Source organism: Pleurodeles waltl, chromosome 6 (assembly GCF_031143425.1).
Source record: "Pleurodeles waltl isolate 20211129_DDA chromosome 6, aPleWal1.hap1.20221129, whole genome shotgun sequence".
NCBI lineage: Eukaryota > Metazoa > Chordata > Amphibia > Caudata > Salamandridae > Pleurodeles > Pleurodeles waltl.
The window spans coordinates 1,447,757,325-1,447,780,404 of NC_090445.1; the positions used below are offsets into that span (position 1 = coordinate 1,447,757,325).

The 23,080-nt window shown below is 43.9% G+C and overlaps 1 protein-coding gene across 1 annotated transcript in view; it reads left to right on the top strand.

The window, feature by feature from the left end:
* The window catches only part of FRMPD2 (FERM and PDZ domain containing 2), a 393,759-nt gene that overhangs the window by 78,833 nt on the left and 291,846 nt on the right, over positions 1-23,080 (top strand). The window contains exons 9-12 of the mRNA XM_069240896.1: positions 9,206-9,277; positions 9,369-9,543; positions 10,899-11,049; positions 18,292-18,430. Coding sequence (XP_069096997.1) covers positions 9,206-9,277; positions 9,369-9,543; positions 10,899-11,049; positions 18,292-18,430 — 537 coding nt within the window. The remainder of the gene's footprint in view (positions 1-9,205; positions 9,278-9,368; positions 9,544-10,898; positions 11,050-18,291; positions 18,431-23,080) is intronic.

Below are 23,080 nucleotides of genomic sequence, written 5' to 3' on the forward strand. Positions count from 1 at the left end.
ACCATGAGGTACAGAACACCAGTGGGCTTGATACCTGATGGAGATGGGGCCGGGCTCACCAGTGAAAAAAGTGGCTATTTGCAGTTGTGCTTCGGAGGGCAGCCAACAAACTAGAATTAGAACTGCCTTCCACTGAGAATAAAACACATCATTTGTCAGAAATTCTGATGTCTGAGCCAGCAACATATGCACCTTTGCTCCTGTTGAATGATAGCTCAAGAAACACACTGTGTGCTACCTGGCCAAAAACATGTTCTTCCCCGCCTACTAGCCAGTAGGTGGCCGGATGTCACAGGCCAGCACCTAGTGCCTGGATTTCCTCAAAAGGCACCCTACTACCGAGAGACTCATTGTACATGCCTAGACTAGTAAGATGAGCCGTATCTCATTTGCAACCAGTTCTCCAGATAGAGAATCCAAAAGCTTTGATGTCTTTGGTAAATACATATTTCCCTCTGCCAGCCTTGCACTGCGATCCATTAACGCAGTCTTTCTACTGGGCCTGTACACACATGCCCTTTGGGACTTGGCCAGTGAAATCGGGCAGACAATCCCCAAAGATCTCAGAGCCTCTCTGGCTTGAATACCAGAGAAGTATTGTAAGTTCCTGAGTTGTACTTCGTAGGCTTGCCTGGGTGAGGTCCAAAGGTTTCTCTGGTATATACAGGCTTTGCTAATGGATATGCACTTTGATGGGTGTGCTATGCATTGGCCAACAAGCAGCTGTCTGAGAGCCTATTCTACCGGGGGCACAGGCAGGAATGCCTGTTCTTGATATGTGCTAGGTTGTGACATGGGCTTTGGTGTATGTGTTCCCAAAGCACTACTGCCTTGACCGGCAGGTCTGACAGGAAGGACACTTCACCCTCTTGGTTCTGCAAGACTATTTGGTCTAGGCCAACTCCACAGACACTACCTGTTGGGGAGGTCATGTGTTGGTATCTGTTCTAAAGTGGGGGATCTGTGGTTGGTATCCATCAGAAGAACACGTTACCTAGCTTCAGTAACGTTCTTTCTGTTTTAAACTCTATGTAAATACAGATTCTTCTTTGACTTCCTACACCCCCATTCTATGAAGTGGTCTCTTTATAACATCTAAAAAATGTCTTAGGTTAGTATTAAGCACACTATTATCAACAATTGTTCATGTTTTGTGTTTGAGGGTGCGTAAAGGGAGAAAAAACAAAACAAAGAAACGACCTTCAGTATGCAAGGGTCGCACTTAAATGTGGCTACACTCCATCACTTCTGGGGCAGTATGGGGCCAGTGAGGAGCTGCACGATGCCACCTAGAGCTGCACTGGAGCACATCTACAGAATTCTCCAGCTCCAGCCTAGGGTATACTCTAAGGTGAGGAATCTGCAGTTAGGTAGAGTATCCTCCAGAAAGAGTTATAGAAGGTTAAGTAACTCATTCTTTGCTAGCAGTGGAAGCTAGGTTTAAATATTAAATCTCCTGCCTCATGTACAAAGCTGTCCATGTGAAGAAACCTTCTTAACGGCCAACCTGCTCACCATTTTCAACATTCAGCAGTGTTTTATGAGCAACAACTTGCCGCATTTGGAAACAGAAAAGTTTACATCACATACCTACTAGCACTAAATTAGCCATTAAATGTTGGTTCCATTTAACTACACCGATTCCAATGAGAATTCCTGAATCCCATGCAGAGCAGAGGGGGGCCGTCTGCAGGAAGGGGCTTCATTTTCGTAACATCACTGGAAAATACATCTGTTCTGCTTTTTCTCAAATTAGTGTGGACTCTTTGATATTATTTTTTTACATTTTCATTGCTGCATTTCAGGTGGCTTTAACTGTCTATTGTTCTATGTAAGGAATACCAGTCGCATCCGAGAAGAATATGGAAACCATTAAATTTAAAAGAAATGTGGTGTTAATGTGTCTACAAAGCAAATTTTCACAACTATTGCTAGTTAAGGAGTTTTTTGGCAACTGTCACTTGTAGGGGAGTTTAGTGGTATCCCTGCTGAAAGTTTTAAAGATTATTGTTAGCTGCACATCTGTTGACCACCCAGAAGGAAAGTATCTGTAACTCAACGTGAGAAAATATGGGATGTCTGCGTTGGCTGAGTGCAGAGGTAAAATAGCACTATTTAGTTCCTCCACAAAGTTGCTGCACCTCCTACTGATAGGTAATAGTCGAGACCGCAAGGACTGCGGTACTTGTTCCTATATAAATGACTTTTCTTATTCACCTATAAATGACTCTGTTCCCTACTAAGCCATCTACAATATGTTTGTATGTCCCGTCCTTTGAATGGTACAATTTCTTGCATGATTGGCCCTGTGCCATCCATTGTAATTTCAAGCAGTTAATATACAATTGGGGTTTTCAGTCAGGTAGCTTGATATGGACCTACGCTAATGAAAAATGTAAACCCCTAGTGTAACCCAGTGGCCAGGATGGAACCACAGCAAAATACATGTTTTCTTCCTTATGTGACAAGCATCTTCCGGGTATTTAATGAAGTCTACCGATTATGTCTTTGAGATGCAGGAATCTCATTTATTTGCGTAGTATAGCTCTTGGCCTTTATTTGTTTTAATCTTCCCCAGCTGATGTTTGCTGAAATATTCTTGTCCTGTTCCAAAGTTTTTCCAATTTTTAAAATCACGCTATAGGGTCCTCTGCCAAATGTTATTGCTCTCTTTCAGATACTGATCCTAAGGTTCCTGTCTTTCAAATAACAGTTCGGGACCTCTTGTTGTTCATCTATCCCTGGTGTAATTGTGCATATGTCTCGTATCCTGTAGTCTATAGAGAGCCTGCTTCCTCCACTACATCCATTCCTTGAAATCATGTGTCTGTCTTTAGCTCAGTGCCCTTCTTCCCCTAAAGCTCCACAATTTGTGATCCTTCTCCCCTCCAGGTCCTATATGAGGAGTTGCACAGGATGTGCAGGCAATGGATTTGTCCTCAGCTGGTCTCTATTGTCTGTTACAGTATGAGCTCATCATATAACATTTGTACTACTACATAGTTTTCACACTGGGTGTGGTCACACCGGCAGCCAAGATGTTTGTGCGGCGCTGAAGCTCCAGGGGTACGGCGGCCGTCCTTTCTGATTTCCAGACTTCCCCCCCCTTGAAAGGTGATTTCTCTGATGGGGATGGCTCCCCCTGATGATCGGCCCCTGACCGCTGCCTCTCTGGTCCGGACCCTTCCGCAACCTGGCTCTCATAGGCCCCGCAACAACAGGGGTCGTGGACGAGCATGAGAGCAGCGGTTTGACTCTGCGTCCTGACATTACTGCACCTTGTAGTGCCACCGGATTCTTCCTTACGCGCTGTACACTCCTGGGCCATTGGCGGTGTGGCATCTGTGCACCTTTCGCCGTGACGTATGAGCTGACAGAATGAGGCATCGGTGCGGCACCTTCCGCAGATACACCTGGCAGTGCTTGGGGGGCCTTAGTGTGTTGGTCTCCCCCCGATGGCCTGCCTTGCTGTACACCTGGGCCGGATGGCGGTGATATCTCTCAGCGCTCCTTAACCGCGAGTGCTGAGACTGTGACTGACTCATACCACCACACGCCGCAGCGCTCTGTGAGTACCAGGGGAGGGGAGGTATTAGGCTCCATTGCTCTACAGCCTTTGCCTTTCTCCACCCCCCACAACACTACATCTGCCGACCCCCTTTGAGGAAACCTGCCGATTTAATTTCCAGCGCCGGGTGGCTTCCTCGTCGGCCGAGCGGCACTGCAACAGTCTTTGTCCAGCAACCTCTGTTCACTGCAGTTTATTGCTCCTACTACCGGCACCCATCTATAGTGCATCATGGGCCGAGGCGATCCCAAACAGAAAACAACCATTTTAAATGCAACGGGGCTCCTATTTGCTCTAGTTGGCGCTATTTGCGTTGTAAACTCCTAACCTAACGTTTTCTTGCCACACAAATTAAAAGAAAAAAAACAGCGCGATCGCGCTATGTAAAATGCAGCGTGATCGCGCTGCGGAGAAAATTAACAGATAAAGTAGTCCAGAAACAAGGCTCAAAACATCGAGCCTCATATCTTTCTAGTAGTTTACCAGTGCTGTGTAGGCGGGCTAAACACCGGAAAAGGAATGATGTATGCATGCCTTTCACAAATGAAATTTTAAAGAGCAAGCCCGGGAACCAATGAAAGAGACTGACGTGACCTGGGCGTGGTTTGAACCCAACGAGAGATTACTTTACTTTGCGCTTGCCCATAAAAATATCCATTGAGGCTCTGCGCACTCCACGCGGTCAGCAAACTTAACCACTCGTGTTAGTTGAAAATCTTCTTGTGTAACTCTCTGGTAGACAGTCCTTCAACGAGACGTGCCTGGTGGAGCGTGCACATCGCTCCTTGGCCCCTCTTGCACCTATGAGCTCCCTTTTTCATCCAATCATTGTGGGATTACTCAATTAGCACAACACGGCCCTAAGACTAGTGCGCAAATGAAGTCCTATTTACTACCAAGGTGCCATATGATCCTTCTTCCCGGACTTCACACAGGCTGTGCAAGATGCTCGGCGGAAATTTGCAGATGTCAAGAACACTTCACAAACAAGGCCTGAAATACAGCATGCTTACCCTGCACTCCTTCGCCTAGATCTCGAGGACCACTCCTAGATCTTCAGCAGCCCCGCAGAAGTAGCACAGTTCTGCTAACATATCTGGACTCTTCTAAGCCATCCAAAACTTCATCCACCACTACAACTGAGGATGCAACAGCTCACTCACCCTCTCATGTCGACCAGTCTGAGGTCCAGTGCACAACCTTCCTCACTCTCTGTACTTTCCCCGGTGTGACTGGCTGCCCTGGGATGCTCTCCTGTATGTACTGTGCCACTCCTGGGAGTCCATCCCTACTGGTGACTAATCCACTCCTCTGGAAATCATCCATATTAATCATTTCTGTTTGACCTCACCAATACAACAGACGGCCATGCTCCCAGGGACATTACCACCTCCCACAGTGTACACACTTCTACAGTGTTTGTTTCTTTCTGTTCTGCTTCTAATCTGCCACGTCTGATTCTGGGAATTGGGGTGTGAGGGTGTTCAGGTGGGGATTCAACGACTTATGCTATTTGTTGTGTTATATTTTTTCTCTGTTAGCTACCGCCGTGTGCTTCTTACACCAATGGATTGGTGGTATCTACTTCTTGGCTATGTATCCTTCTGTTTTTTTAATCTACAATGCATACTCAAGTGAACATGTGCATGACTTTTCTTTTTCCCACATTTCCTGAAATGTCTGTGGATGCAATCACTGAAAGGGACGTCTTGTCCTTTCCTACATGAACAGGCACAATGTTCAACTAGCCTTTCTCTAAGAAACTCACTTGGCACCTCATGCAGACTGCACATTTACCTCCTCTTGGGGGTCGGTCACAACTATTTCTTACACTATAGCTTCTATGCTAGGGGAGTCTGTATTTTGATCCACAGATCCCTTTCTTTCATCTTCCACCGCCAACTCACTGATCCCCATGGCAGATATCTCCTGATCTCTGGCACCTATGCCGGCCATTTTATCCTGCTATTAACGTCTATGCTCCCAACATTGACTCGCCCAAATGTTTTGCCACCATTGCTGATCTGTAAACTCAACATTCCGCTGCTATACCCTCCGAGGAGGTGACTTTAACATCCCTCTGAACTCGCTTCTTGACCCTTCTGGATCCATTATCATAGCCAAGCCCTGCTCCCTCCAAGCCCTACTTGACATTTTACAGACAAACCACTTGTCGGACTCGTGGTGCTCCTTTCACCCATGCACACGAGGTTACACCTTCTATACCCCTCCACATGACTCTTGGTCATGCACTGATTACTGGTTCTTTTCCCGGTCTGCCATGCTGACGCTTTCAGCTATAGATAACTTGCCCCGCATGCTCTCAGACCGCCCGGTTCTGCTTACTCTTTTTTTCCTATCTCACTCCCCTTATCCACACACCTGGCATCTCCCTGACAATGCCCTACTTGACACTTCTTTCAAATCTGATCTGCTAACGACCATTACCAAATAATTTCAACTCAATGTGGGCTCCGTCCTTAAGTATGCTACACTACGGGAGGCCTTTAAGGCTTACATCCATGGCATTTGTATCTCTAAACATGCGGTCATCTCTTGCGTGGCATTCGCGCTGAGGTGGCTGGGGTGGAGTGTGAACTTTGCGCTCTTGATGCAACGACTGACTCACACTCCCATAGATTGGCTACTCTCTTAAAAGACTTCAGGGAGCTGGTAGAGCACGAGGTGGCCTACCTTGGTAAATATGCCCGGGCCTGGCACTACAGAGAGGGCGAGCCCTAAGTACCAGGCCTCCTGCATCGCTTCACCCTAAGTACCAGGCCTCCTACATCACTAGTATTGTCACAGACTCTGGCACAACCACTGCTGACAACACCTCCACCATTCAGGAGTTCCTCTCCTTTTATCAGCACCTCTATTCCTCTCGTCTCATGGGCATGCTGGACGTCCTTCACTCCTACCTCTCCAAAGTGGCCAGGGTGTGGATCACGGATGGTCAAAGACAGTTTTTAGCGTCCCTGATTACATCGGATGAGATTGCACAAGCCATTGACGACTATGAGGGACCAACGTCCCAGGCCTTGACGGCCTCCCCAGTAATTTTTATAAGACTTCAAGCAGGTGCTGATTCCCCATCTTCTACATTTATACACTGAGGCCCTCAAGGATGGCATTCTCCCTCCTGCGCAAAGCAGTAATGACCTTGTTGCGTAAGCCAAGCAAATCCTTAGAGCATTGCACATCATACCGCCTCAGTCATGATAACAAAATCCTAGCCAAGGTTATTGGCACCCACTTATCGCTATTGCTCTACCAGATTATCTTTCCTCCGCAGACGCACTTTGGACTGCATTGCTCTGCTGCCATAAATCTACGTGCAGTCTTCTTGGTCCTTAATCAAATCTTTCCCACTCTTCCTGTGGCAGTAGCCCTCTTGGATGCTGAGAAAGTGTTCGACACTCTCGAATGGTCCATTCGGAAGGCCACCTTACTCAAACTAGGATTGACGCTCAATTTCTTTGATCTTAGTATGCTTCTATACACATCAATTGCTACTTGACTGAGGCCTTTCTCATATCCAGGGGCACAAGGCAAGGCTGCCCCACCTCCCCTCTTCTTTATATAATTGTCCTCGACCCTCTCATTTGCCATTTTCAGGACGAAAACCTTCACAGGGGTCTGCATTTTACCAAAGGGACTCTCCAGGCCTCTCTATATTCTGATAATAGTTTCCTTTTTATGCACAAAGCCCAGACTCCCCTCCCCTCACTCATCAGACAAATGATATGCTACATTGTTTTTTCCGGCCTCTCCATCTACTGGCACAAATCAGAACTCTTTTCCTTGACCGATGCCACCATACCGTGCCCACTAGAATTTCCTCTACAATGGTGCTCAGATGCACCTAATTATCTTTGCCATCTTCCTACATAGAAATATAGAGGAAGTTGTCTGCCTTAACTATTCCGGCCATTGTTAAACTCTCTTCTCAAATCAAAAGATGGTACCAGCTCCCGCTATCCATCGCCGAGCAGATAGCCATCATTTAAATAGTAATGCTGCCTCGTTTCCTCTATCTTTTTTTTAATATTCCTAGTCCCCTAACCAACTCCTTTTTGACACTGCACAGTCTTTTGCGCCGAGTAAAATGGGCCAATTGCTGCCCCAGAATTGTCTGGGACACTTTAACTCTCTCTTATGAGCGGGGCGGTTTTGCAGTACCTGACTTCCAGCTATACTATTTAGTGGCCCAATGCAATTTCTCATACTATTGGTACAACCCGGATGCTCGACTCCCCTAGGTTAAACCGGAATCTTAACAGGCACTCCCAATGGCGTTGGTGTCACTCCTCCCTCTAGGCCTAGCCAGCGAATCCTGGGATATACACATGCTTTCCACAACTTGCTGGGCTTGGACCAAACTCCGTAAGGTGCTTAGTGTGCCTCTCTTATACTCCCCTATATTCCTCTTTAAAAAAAAACCTGGCTGCCACGCACTCAGGAGGCAATAGTGCAGAGCACACTAACGTCTCGCCACCTTCATACCATGGCAGATTTAATGGTTGACGGCTGTATCGACCTCTGTCTTGCCTTCTACTCTGCTGAGGCTTCCTCCCTGATTGACAGGTTTGTTTGCATCCGATTATGTGCACCTTGCGTGGGAAACTCACCTCCTACCCTGATGCACCTGCTGACTTCTTGCCTCTCTCCAAGGTGATCACTTTGTCCGATAACTCCAGATTGGTATCTTGCCTTTATCATGCTTGCCTGGCGTTGAGACCCGCACGTACCTTCCCAGCCCAAGTGGCTTGGGAACCGGACCTTGGCCTGATAAGACTTGGACATACTGCTGCACACAAGCACAACGAGTATCCCCTAATAGTCGACATAAGCTCCTGCATTTGACATTTCTACATAGGGCTTACATCACGTCCAAGACCCTGGCCCGCTATGACCTCCCTAGGTCCCACCATTGCCCTTGCTGCCAGGCCCCACAGGCAGATTTTGCTCATCTCACCTGGACCTGTAGTGTGGTCCATTGTTACTGGGTGGCTATCTTTACCGTACTCTCCACCGTGCTCGACCTTACAGTCGATCCTTATCCCCTCATGGTCTTATTGGGTTACATTAAGCCCCTGAGCCCTGGTGCTCACAGATACACTGTGATGGCCATACTCCTTGCTAAACGTTGCATCGTCCTCCACTGGGGCAGCAGCTCCCCACTCACTATCCCCACTCACTACAGCTGATTGGTTAACTGACATGCAGTACTGTGACATGACTAGTGATGCTTATGCATCCTTTCAACCCTCCACTTCTAGACTCAGACATTTGGGCCCCTTTGTGTACTTACTTACAGACTCTGGATAGCACCACCACCTAATGTGCCGCTGTTAGTATGTCTCGGCCTGGCTGCCTCTTTTATTTGGCCAGTTTCTATCTATAGGTCTACAGACATGTTGCTAGGTTCGCTAATTATTATGTATTGCTCCCCTTCATCGACCATGCATTTTTCATCCTGCCAATCCTGTCACATGTTTTATTTGTACTGTAGCAGCATTGTTACTTTTTATTGTTCTGCAATTAATAAAAATATTAAAAAACAACATTAATTCACAAGTCTCTCATCCTAATGAAATGTGTAACAGAGATGCTCATCTCTTGTTAATTCCTCAGTTTTCACAGCCAGAATTTGTCCTAATGGCTGGGGAGCCAGCAGTGACCTTAGAATTACCCCGGTCTATTGTGGTAAGTATCTATTTGATTACTATAATCAGAAACACAAATGAAGTGATGTTTCACAAAAAAGTACAAAAAATAATCCTTGTTTGATTTACAGACTAAAAGGGGGAAGTCATATTTATCTCAAAGATGCCTCTATGTGATTTTACCAAATGGACAATGCCTGGAGGTAAATTGTGACATCAAGTCCAAGGCCAGGGATGTCTTCGATATGGTAATGGCACACGCAAACCTGGAAGAATATTTCTATTTTGGGTTGGCATTCATGAAAGGTGAGTTTGTCAATGATGTGCTTAAACAGCAGTTTGTGTCTCATGGGCAGTCTTAGTTAACAACTCCCCGTAAATTCAACTTCAGACGGTGCCTGATACAGAGTAATGCTTATAATAATTCTGTGTAGACTGCTCCACTATATGATTGATCTCAGACTACTTCACTGTAGTCTTCAAGACCATGAACTTAGATGCTGATTGCCTCCATTGAGGTTCAAGCGATGAGTATGTGCTGACAGTTGTTAGTTTGTGGATTAAGGGGGTAATTGCCATCTCAATGAACATTTTCACAATATGAGTTCCTAGTGAATTTTGATTTCTGACAGGCATTATATAAGCTCCTAACCTGACGCTCCAGTGGAGATTGATTTATGAAAACAGCGGGCACTAATGAATTACCACTAGATCTTGATCAGTTAATGCAAGAGGTGCATTACTCGACTGTGTAATACCATATTATTGATGAATTTTCAATGCTTCCTTGAGGGAGGAAGTTCCAAGGTACATTAGATGAATCCCAAATGGACTTGGAAAGGAGTGAGTAGTAAAATGTAACACATGTGAATCAACTTAGCCCTGGAAAGCACATGCAAAAATCTGATCCATGAGTTTCCATTAGATCTTGAGAGTGGTGAGAAGAACATTTGCTGGATAAGATCTCAATGTATCATGGCAACAAGTGCTGAGTTATGTTTGTCGTGCTCTCCATGAATCCTGAAGTAAATGGGTTCTGAGGTCCCTTAAATATCTCAGTAGACATTACAGAGTACTCTGCAAATCACAATAGGTGAGGTAATTTGGGCAAGATATAAAGGGGTAATTGTAACCGTAAATACTATTTTGCATTAGTTGAATTACTACAGAACTGCAGTTTCAAGTGAGATAATACGTTGTCTGCTTTTGCAGAGAGATTCTTAACATTGGTTCATGTATGTGCAGTCATAGAGTTCTTATCAATCGGATCTGCTTTTAGTGCTTTCAGCCATACACTTAGCCATTTAGCAGTGTTTTCCACGTAACTCTTGAGGAGCTCGAGAAGTTCCACCTTAGTAGTTTGATGTTCTCTCTGCATACTTCCTGTGTTTACATAGTTGCATGTTGTCCGTGTCTGAGTGTTCCTTTCATGCACAAGCTTTGTTCACCTCACTCATACCAAGGTGTCTTTGATTGATAGTGGTGTTTTTCCTTTTTTGATGTTTTCCTCTATTGAGTAGAGATTCCAGCAACAGCCACTTACCGCCTCAAGTGTAGCCTTCTTTCCCACTCCTTATCAGGAATAGTGTTCTATCAATGCTGTGTAGAATGTTGATGATAATGAATTTTAAATTCTTCTATGTTTTCTGCTTCTCACACAGACAAGGAGTTCTTTTTTTTGGACAACGAAGATGTTCTGTATAAAGTGGCTCCTGATGGCTGGGCTGACCAGGCCAAAAGAAAATCATCCATCATCAATTTCACTCTTTTTCTCAGGATCAAGTTCTTTGTGCACAATTTCAATGTTCTTCAGTGAGTGCTGGTTCTCCCTGAGATTGTTTATTACAGCAGTGTGAAGGGGACACAGGCCTTACCATGGATCCTTTGGTTAATGTTTACCTTCTCATGGGTAGTGTATCCAGTAATCACCTCATACAGGGGCTGCTGTACAAGAGCTGTATCAGTTTATCATGGGTCGCATAATCTGTTGTCACATTCAGTCTGGGTCATCTGCCCGAACGTCACTTCACCAAAGCTCATGTCTGTAGACATCAGTTTCCTGTGTATTTGTCACATATGATTACCCTATTAAGTGTAATGTCTACAAGTGTTGCCTTACCATAGATCCTATATCCACCAGTCACCTTGCCGTACAAAATATGCAGGAGCATCTGCTTAACAATAAATGTGTTCCACAAATACCTTTCCAGGGATCACATGTCAAAAAGTCACATTGGCCTGCATATGTAAGGTAGTCAAGAAGTACCTAAGAATGCAGCCATGTGTCAATCCTTAACAAGTTCTGCTTCCTAGATTCATGTATTCACTGTTACCCTCACCATAGGTTTTATGTAAGAATTTAAAGTTACCTGGTTTGTGTGCCTAAGGATTCCCTTTCGCTGTGTCATTGTTCCATGGAAATAAAGGCAGTAAAATAAATATGGAGTTTAGTTAACAAGATTAGTGCCATAAATGTGTTTATGGAGACATCTGCCTCAATATAGGGCTTATTGAAAATGTGAATGCAAAACAGCAGTACAGGCACAACACAGTAACAGCAGTATGAACACCCAGTAAACCGTGTTTCAGTTCACCACTGTGTGCATTATTAGATTCTTTATTCACACTCCTTTTCCATTAGTTTGTGGTCATAGAACACCACTGCCCCAGTTGCCAATGTTCCTAGTTAAAAGATGATGATGTCGAATGAGCAGGAACACATGGTATTATGCATGTAGAACAGTTAGCTTAGAGTGTCAGAAATTTATATTAAGTTATCAAAAAGTCATACACTGCATGGTACAAGTTCCCAAACACATTTTGACAGCAGTTACCAGATGTAGTGATATATCAATCCTTTTCAATGAATCATGACACTACGTGCTTTACGGAGTGAATACATTGTAACATGTGGCTGATAAAGAAAATCATAGTTTATCTTAGAGTAAAGAAATAAAAGACAAATCTTTACTTCAATGGCAGAGCTTTTGCTCAATGTCATTTTGATCTATATATATATAATATATATCAAACTGTGCTTTTTCACTGTGCCTACATTCTTATATGCCAAAATACAAAATGGCTGATGTTTGTTTAGTAAAATGTCAAAAATTGTATCTTGTGTGCTGGTTTTGAAGTGCAGGGGGTGTGTGTTTTTTGGAAAGAGTACAGGGATATGCATATTTGTAAAACAGCGGGAATCTTATTACATACATTTGTGACTTGTATAGATTGATGGAATACCCGTTTATTACTTACCTATGATAGTCGCTTGAGTTTAGTGCTGACAGAAACTCCTATAAGAACAAGATGAACAGAAATCAATAATAATATCCTCAAACTTCACCGACAAAAAGTATAAGAACTTATATATGAATTTAAAGTTTCGAATAATACTATTGTAATTAATTCAGTTTATGGTAAAAATGTATTTCTGATAAATACAACTTACTGCAGAATCTCATCTTTAGAATAGTCCCCAAATGTCAAAATGATCTAGAAAAGATTTTCCACGCGGTAGCTCAGGCACCACTACATGGCAAGACTCAGATCTAGCACTATCTCCACCTTCAGAAGATTACAACAACGGTGTATAAAAGGCATCAACATGTTCCCTGATGTCAGTTTCTGTTTTTCCATGCCTCATTGGCATGAACCAAAGCTCCCTATGGGTGCTTCAGACAAATATTTTCCTCAGAAACAACCGGATCAAATACCTCCTTCGAAGGTTTCAGGGTTTATGTACTGCTGTAACTGCTGCAAGCAAATGTCTTTATCAAATCCTCACAATTGTTTAATGTGCTGTCTTGGATGGAACTCTATGCCACAGCATGCGGTTCGTGTAGCCTGAGATAGCTGAAGCCCAAAAAGGAGCAATGCCACTTTGTTCCTGGCCAAGGCCCTCATGAACATACCAAAGCTTACCCCTTCTCTTACAGATAAGTCTCCAGGGTAAAAACAGTCTCTCAAAAGTTTTTCCCACAAAAAGAAGCCTCATTGGAAGGAGAAAACTTCTTCCTTGAAACTGTCCTATGACTAGTCTCAGTCACTATGCCATTCCCCGATCACAAGCTCTCCGTCATCCTTGAAGTCTGTTCCAAAGCTGTAGAAGATTTAGATGGATTTTACAGCTCTGTCATTTGACCCCACACATGTCGAGGCCTTTCGCTAATCAGGTTGAACAATTTCAGGACAGCTCTGGTGCACTCTGAGCAACTCCCTACGTGTGGAACTGCCCTTTTAGGCTACAACGTCTATGCATCCAAGGCTCAGGCCTCAACACCTAAGACAAAGCCATCGACTGGCACCATCTACGACACTGTCCTGGTTTCAGCAGTGTATTAGGAGTCATTACTGACATTACTCTCAAAGTCGGCTGAAATTATCCATGTGGCACAAGAGAAGGTTGGAATTTGCCTTACAGAATTGTCTCTTTCTTGGGCCCAAAAATGTGCCTTTATGGCGGAAATATTTGTCTCAACTCCAGTGCCTTAAGATTGGTTGATAAGGGCTATGGGCAAATGGAAGATGATAATTCTGAGGCTGATAATCTACTTCCTCCTGATGCAGGTCTTTACCTTGATTTGCAAAATACAAATTATCCAGACACCTCCTGAGAAGGGGACTGGTTTTATCCCTCCAGGGTGGGGGGGTCTGATGGGAGGAAGCGTCTTCCTTTACCACATTGGGTAAAGGAAGACACTATGAACTCTATGTCACAGGTGGCGGTCCGTGGAGACTATGGATATGACTTTGCTCTCCGAGGTACCCAAGTCTAATGTTTTGGTGGGTACGTATAATCTGGTACATTGATCTGTTGACACTCAGCATTCACCCATCTCTACGTCTCCTGCACAGGGCAGATCTTCTCTTGCAGCAGGTTCTCCACTCCAATCCTAAAGTACTGGAGCTCTACAGGTGGTGATTGTGCTGGATCAGTTAGCATCTTTTTGCCTCCACAATGAACTTGCAGAAATCATCTTCGCTCTAAGACACCCACTACAAAATCTATTTATGAAGATCACTGATCAAAAGGCTAGGAATCATTTATTCATGCTTTTCTGGTATCCTTCCTTTCACACTGTCTCTTGCACAGCAGGGGTGGATGAAGCCACTGTCAAGGATTACATGACTGCCCTGACTGCTTTCAAGTGTCTCCCTGATTAGCCTTGATAGTTGAGTTTACCTTTAGATATAGGTTTTCTGTAGATTTTGCTTTACTTGGTTTCCTCCTTCTCCGATCATTGTTCCTCAGTTGGATTTGAATCTTGCGTTTACTTTCCTGATGGCATCTCCTTTTGAGCCAATTCCTAGCTGTCCAGTTCAACTTCTTACTTTGAAGACAGTATTCATTTCAATAACTTCTGCACTTGGGTGAGAGAACTTTATGCCCTGTCAGTTTACCCACTTTACTCAATCAAGCTTGTCCTGTTCAGGCTTCTTGTCCAATGTGTTTTGGCCTTTCAAATGGCCCAGCCTATCAGCCTTCCAAACTTCTTTTCTCCCCTTCATCCCACCACGGAGGTGTGAAAGACTTTAGGGTGCTCACCTACATCAACTTCACTCAGCCGGACACAGGGAATGATCAGTTATTTGTGGGCTTTGCCGAAACCAAGAAAGGCAAGGTGGTGACATTGGGTCATACTAACCATTCAGATTTGATAGGCCTTTGGCAAGAATGCTCTCAGGAGGGTATTTGTGTTGTGTCTACTCCACTAGGACCATGACTACTTCTACAGCTCAACTAGAGTTTTTCCAGTCCTGATATCTGCCGATCGACCATGCGGTCATCCCAGCATACATTTGCTAAATATTACTGTCTAATATCCCTAGCATGCAGCGATAGACATTTTGTCAGGGCTGTGCTGCAGAATTTAATTGGTAAATCACCCATACTCATTGCCAGTTCCCGAGGGTATTGCTTTGGGATTCATTCTGAAGGTGAGAAATCTGCAGCAAGGTGTTTCCATAAAAAGAAAAAATACTTATCATTGGTAACCATATTTCTAGTGGACTCATTATCTTCCTTTAGAATCTTGACAACCCTCCCTACTCTCCTGTTGAGTCCGTCTGAAGGAAAAGTATCAGAAACTGGTATCTGCGTGGCACCTTTTCTACAATAGTGGAGTCATGTCCATTGGGTGGAGTTGTGGCTGGCGCCAGATGGTAGCACCTAGTGGTGCTGAAGAGCTACAACAAAGAAAAGTTTCTCCAGACATGTGTAGCGCCTAGAGATTTACTAAAGATGAGGAATCTTGAGGAAGATGATATATCCATAAGAAAAATGTTGTTATTGAAAGCAAGTAACTTTTAAATCGATGGCGTTGTTAATAGGTTTTCCTTAATAGAGGGCTTCTCTTTAAGCCAACGCATGTTATATAAAGAACGTCATCAGGAGCTGTTATTGTTCATTTAAAATCGCAGCCTCAAAATCTCTACGGTGATAAAAGAATGACAAAGGCCCTCATTAAGACCCTGGTGGGTGGGGAGAAGTTGTGGTAATACCGCCAACAGGCCGGCGGAAAAGAAAATGGAATCATGACCATGGTGGTTACCGCCATGGTCATCTGCCACTTCTCCACTCCGACCGCCAGGGCAGTGACGACCCCTGGGCTGGAGACTTCGGTCTCCAGCCCGTCGGCCGTCGCCGGTATCAGGACCCTGCATACCGCCATGGATTTCAGGTGGTTTGGAACCGCCACAAAATCCATGGCGGTAGGCACTATCAGTGCCAGGGAATTCCTTCCCTGGCACTTATAGGGGTCTCCCCCACCCCGGAGGCCTCCCCCCACACCCCCCACCCCCCTGCTATCCCCTAAAGGTGGCAGGACCCCCCACCCCCAACATGCACATACACACACCCCCTCCCCACCCCCAACATGCACATACACACACCCCTACACGCACACATAAACTACAACACATACCCGCACACATACAAACAGACATGCACACACACCAACCCGCACACATTTCCCATACACACAACACCCCCCGCATGCATACACGCACTCACACACCTCCTCTACATACTCACACGCACACCCCCATGCACGCACACAACAGACAACACCCCCTGATCCCCCTTCCCTAACGGACGATCACTTACCTTGTCCGTTGATCCTCTGGGAGGGGACGGGATCCATGGGGGCTGCTCTGCCGCCAGACCCCCGTCACCAGAACACCGCCATGCCGAATCCTGGGTTGGGATTCGCTGGGCGGTGTTCTGATGATGGGGAGGTGGAGGTGGAGTAGCCTCCACTTCCCTGCCGACCGCCAGTATGGCTGCTGGCGGCTCTCGGTCCGAAAAAGGACAGAGGGCTGCCAGCAGTCATGATTCACTGCGCGGAAAACCGCCTGCACTGGCAGTCTTCAGCACAGCGGTACCTCGGCGGTCTTGAAAAAAGACCGCCGAGGTTGAAATGAGGGCCAAAGTCTTAACAAAGCCTTCAACGGTGTACAAAGACGAAAGTCGAAAGACCTTATTACAAGTGGCCTGATAATTTCGACCCCTGATCAGAATGAACAGATTCAGAATTGCGAGTTGTGTGAACTTTATTACACCTCGTAGTTCCTACGGTGTGATAAAGTCTGCACTCTATGTAAATTTCGGCAGGTCAAACCTGCTGCAATGTAACAAGAGGAAAAGGACATGCAGATTTTGCTCTGGTTAACACCATAATCTGCATGTTATTCCCCATTACTGTGGAAAACAGGATATGGGCGCTATTTATCAAATCTTATACATTCCCATCCTCATATGTTGGACTTTTATCAGTTTTAATAAATGCCTAATATCCATCCAGGGAACTTGAAATAAGGCCCTGAGTTGTCATAAAAATCAGAAGGCAAACTAAAAGTCAGACTTCTTCAAAGCATGGAGATAGTTCATAAACCATTGATGTACACTAGCTGACTCGTCATGCTGGAAAGAAAAGTAATATGCAAACTGTAAAAGAAATTATGAAATACACTGTCTTTCTTCTGTGTTTGTTGTAGTCTTATTTTCAAATCAACTGTGACCGAAAAAAGCCTAAATAAAGACACTTATTTAATATTTTTGGAGCCGTTAGATGTCTTGCGTATAGGCCACATGCACAGGGGTGGATGTTGTGGACAGAATACCTATATTCGTCTTATGTAGGTGTCACATTTGCATTGAACACATGCTTGGATCTCTTTCCTCAAGGTCATGCCTATGGTCATGAATCTGCTATTTTTGTGTTCATTGCTGTGAATCTGTATTCTGTCTTTACCATACCCTGTGGAGAACTGTGGGTCTGATTAACACATTGGCAGAGAAGGAACCCCGACTGCGACAGCAACGGAGTTCCCTCCACACCAACATAGTGGCCCCCGCCAGATTTAAATGCGGATGGATCATAGGTTTGACTACAGCGAGGACTGCTCCTCCACCGCCGTAGCCATTCTTCTATGACGGCCCTACAGAGTAAGGGCTGTCGGAAAATTGGCTGTATGTCTGTTTGCCCAATTAGGATGGGCAAACATATAGCTCTTTTTTTAGTGTCCATCACCGCGGGTAAACCCTGGCTGTAACGGACTGTAATAGACAAGAAATGCCCCGCCACTATGGGAGATGACTCCCATTGCAAGGGGGGCATTATCTTTTTTATTTTCAAAACGAAAATCCCGGTTTTGGATTGTCTTTTTACAAATTAAAAAGAAAATAGTTAGCTGGAAGGCTCCGTGATGTTGACAGAGCCCTGGACTAGACTGTGAAAAGTTTTGACAGGTACCGCTGTGACGGTGGTTTCTGACAATGCTTTAAAAGTTACCCACAGATTGATGGTCATTTCGAAAATTGGTAGGTGGCATCTCCATCAGGGTGTTAAAGTAGTTTACTCCATCACCCTGGTGGGAAAAACAGGCCTCCTGCTGAAATCCAAATTGGCCGCAATGTGTGTTGTGTTCTTACGCAATTGCTTGTTTCTATATTAATCAACCAGGGGCTTGCCAATGCGGATTCTGTGTACAATACACACCTCTTAGACGGTTTTATGTTGCTTTGGGTTCATGCCTTCCTTTCTCTTCTAGACAGACGCTGACAAGGCACCAGTATTATCTGCAGCTGCGCCGGGAGGTCCTGGAGGAGAGGCTGTACTGCACTGGGGAGTCAGCTCTGCAGCTGGGTTCCATTGCCTTGCAAGCAGAATGTGGTCCCTATATTCCAGAGGTATGGGTGTTACTCAGTTCTCCCAATAAGCAGTGCATCTTGATGACAGATGTGGAAACTCTTATATGAAAAGGATTTGTTAGCCCTAGGTTGTTGTCTTCATTCAAAGGTGAATAGATCAAATTAATATTCATTAAATAGCCTCTCCTGCTACTGCTCATAGTTGGTAAGTGAGGAATGCTGTCATTATGCACTGCATGTTTTGTATCTCACTGTTCTGAAATGTTCATATGGTACTGATAATGATATAATTGTTCATGTCATATGTGATGTCATCAGTAAAGCACTTCCCCCTAGAAGCCACATTTCCTAATGTTTACAGCTACCTATTTAACCACCAATTTAACTGGACCATTGTCGAAAAATGCCAGTAGAATACAAAATGGTGAAAATGCAGGCATAAACATTGAACCCTAAAGTACACTAAGCAAGTGGATGTTAAATTCCTTTTGTGCACATCCCTACACAACAGAAATTGTATAACGAATGGCGATCTGTGCCCCAGTGCCCTTAAATATGGCATTTCCCAGCAACTGTGTTGAATTGACAGACATGGCCTTTCAAGCCTCCCAGTACTTATGCTTTGATCAATAAAAAAAAAAACTAGCAAATCTTGCCTAGGCGTCCTTTCTTGACATCGTAACGCTGTCATGGAAAGTGGTCTGGAATCTGTAATATGGAATCTCGAGTAACTAGAATATCAAAGTCAAAATACCAAGGACTAAAATATTGAGGAATAAGTGCATATAGGTAAGTATTAGATTTATTATTCTTAACTCCACATCTGTGTATCCTGAAAATGTATATATTGCAGACATGTATGTGGAGTTAAGTATAGAAAAACTACACATACTCATACATGGAGTTAAGTATAGTAAAACTACACATACTTATCTGTTGATATTTTTAGTGCCAATATTTTGGCTTCAATATTATGGTTACTGGAGATTTCACACTTAATATTTCATACCAACACCATGGAAGTTCAAATGTTTAGATGGTTACCTGCCCCAGAAAGGAAAATGTTACTTAACAGTAGATATCTGTTTGTGGCATGAAGTGCTGTAGACTTACATGCTGTGCATAAGCTTGCCATCTAGTGTTGGTTTCGGAGTTGTACAACTTATTTTTCTTCTAAGAAATGTTTTGAGTCACAGGATCGAGTGACTCCTTCTCTTGGTAATACTGCGCATGGGCATCAAGTACTTTGTTAGATTGTTTCTCCGCAGGCGGGAGAGTAAAGTAGTGAAATAGAGAGTAGAATAGAAAAGATGTCCATGCAGTGTTTCTATATATTTACAACATTTACATTTTAATAAATTGTAATGTCCACATGCATCCGGGAAGGAGGGAGGGCTCATGTGAATCTATAGCATTACATGCCATGAACATATGTCTACTGGTAAGTAACGTTTTCCGTTCGATGCCATGTGTGGCTGTAGATACACATACTGTTAATAGACTGTAATTGTTTTAACAAATGAGTTTTAAAATTTTAATTCAGCAGAATTATTTGTTTCTCTTTTTAATGCTCCATGTGGAATCTGTGTTTTTTATCATTCATAATCTTATTGTATGGTAATTGTTTGTCATTTATTGGATACTTTTATGGCTTTCAGCCGAAATAAAGTTATTTATTGATTGATATTGATTGACTGTACAGCAGTCCCTCCATGAAGCAGTGGCTAGCTTGTAGGAGTTGCAATTGTTTGAAAGAATGTTATGAGTACTGCTTGTCCAACATTTGCTTGTTGACTTGCAAATACATCTACCCAATAATGTTTTGTAAAGGTATTTGGTGTAGACCATGTGGCCGCTTTACATATATATGCTATAGGTATGTTACCTAAAAATGCCATAGATGCACGTTTCTTCCTATTGCATTGTGCTCCAGGTGGTACAGATAATTGTCGATTGGCTTTACTATAGCAACTTTGAATACACTTGACTATCCATCTAGCTTTACTTGCTTTAGATATAGGCTCTCCTTTTTGAGGCATTGAGAAAGACACAAACATTTGTTATGTTTTCCTAACGTCTTTGGTTCTATCTATATAATACATATGAGCCCTTTTAACATCAAGAGTGTGTAGAGCCCTTTCTGCCACAGAATCTGGTGTTGGAAAGAAAACTGGTAATTCTATTGACTGATTGATATGAAATTGTGAAATTACTTTTGGGAAGAATTTTGGATTAGTTCTTAATACTATTTATTCCTTATGAATTTGTAAGAAAGGTTCTTCCAAAGGTAAAGCCTGGAGCTCACTAACACTTCTAAGGGAAGCAATAGCGACTAATAAAGCTACTTTCCATGAGAGGAATTGTAAAGAACACAAATTAAGTGGCTCAAAAGAGGAGCCATAAGCCTTGTGAGGACAATGTTAAGATTCCAGGATGGGGCTGGAGGATGGGGCTGGCAAATAGGTCAATTTGAGGTGTTACCCACTTTTGAAAGTACTGGTGAAGGACTTGTGGGTGGAGTTAACATTCATGGACTTGTTGCTGCATCCTGCTGAGCAGGTCTGCAAAGTGATTGTTTGTCCTTGGGAGATATTGTGCCACTATGTGAATGTGTGATGAATTGCCCATATCCATATTGTTGTGCTAGATGGGATAGTTGATGAGATTGTGTCCCAAAAAACACACATCAAAGGAGTCCGACCTCAATAAACACTAACACATACAGGACAAGGATAAGGAGTGGGAACTCCCAACATTGTCCCACCGGCTCAAAAAGCAAACTATCAGTTTATGAAAGACTGCCCTCACCCACTAATAGTGGCATGCTTCCTCACAGGGCGATGCTAACACATTCCCACGAGAGCCACATGAGGAATGGAGCAAAGGGAGGGAAAACACATAACAAAGATCAACAAATGGGGATCTAAACACACACAAAGCCCTCATTCGCCTGGTTTAAAACTATTTCAGGTGGTACCATACTCAATCTTTATTTCAAGGTCCCCCGGATAGGATTAAAAGAGTATTAAAAGACGGGGTGATTAAAGGGTGATACATTTACCCCTTCGTCCCAAAGGGCCATACAAAGTTTATAGCCATTGAAAGGTCAACATCTTTCAGCCGTTTTCCTCGCCCCTAAGGGTCATTCGGCCTTCCTCAGGACCTTAGATCCCCTTCAAATCAAGTTTCATACCCTACCTGTAATATATTCAAATTGTAGCCAAATATGCCTCTAGGTACACCTGTGTTCCTGTCTTTTTAGTACACACTCTCAGGTTTGCAGAGTTTTCACTAGCCAACTCCTAAACTGGAGTCCAGTGGGAACACCTCCCCGTAGTCACACACTCATTAAGTGACCAGTGCAATGTTTTCCTGCAAGTACGAATCTTAGGTATTTGCAGTGTACCGGATGAATGGGAATGTGAAAGTAAGCATCCTTTAGGTCTAACGTGGTCATAAAATTACTTTGTTGAAGAAGAGGAATAACATCCTGAAGAGTGACCATATGGAAGTGTTCTGAGAGGATGTTTAAAGAGTCTGAAATCTAATACTGGTCTGAGAGACCCGTCTTTTGTGGGTATTGGGAGTAAACTCTCATACCCTGGTGTTGTACTGGTTCTATAGCCCCTTTGAAAAGAAGAGAGTGTACTTCCTCTTTGAGAAGAGCAAGTTGTTCTTGTGAGAGTCTGTGAGTACAAGGGGGTATATTTGGTGGAGTGGAAGTGAACTCCAAACAGTAACCGTTTTGGATAATTGAAAGTACCCATTGATCTGTGTTAGTTTGAGACCATTGTGGGTAAAAATGTTGTAACCTTCCCCCTACAGGAGTGGTGTGAGTTTGTAGGTTTGGGGGAAAGTCATTGTTTGGTGGAAGATGAGGAGCCTCTAGATATAGATGGCTTACCGCTTCCGTTGTTATTGTTCCCTCTGTAGGAGCCCCTAAAATAACCTCTGGTGTTCTGAGAGATGGGCTTTGTTTGAGTTGAAGACTGTTCATTAAGTGATGACCGAAAGCCTCTTGAAAATCAGGTGTGACGAAAAAAGCCCCTGTATGCACTGGCTTGGAGTGCCCCTATAGCTTTGGAAGTTGGATTATCTTTATTTAGCCTTTCAAGTGTGGTATCCACTTGTGAGCCAAATAAATGCTCTTTATCAAAGGGCATGTTTAACACTGCCTGCTGTACCTCTGGTTTAACGCCTTAGCATCTGAGCCAGTCATGTCGCCTAATGACGCTGGTGTTAATACTGCACGCTGCTGTGCCAGCAGCATTGAGAGGACATCTAACTAAATTACTTTATATTGTTTGTCCCTCAGCTGTAATTTGTACACCCCTTCTACGGTGTTCCTCAGGGAGATATTGTAGAAGCTCCTCCATGACATCCTAGTGAGCTCTATCGTATCGGGATAGTAACGGCTGGGTGTTAGCAATCCGCCATTGATTGGCTGCTTGAACTACCACTCTCTTACCTACCACATATATTTTTTTGCTTTCTTTATCTCGAGGTGTGTCTCTTGTTGATTGGCTATTTGCCCTTTTGCGAGCAGTAGAGGCAATGATAGAGTCTGAAGGGATCTGTGCCTTTATAAATAAAGGGTCAGTGGGTGCAGCCTTATATTTCTTATCCACCCTAGGAGTGATAACCCTTGATCTAACTGGCTCTTTAAAGATTTCGTCTTCATGCCCGAGC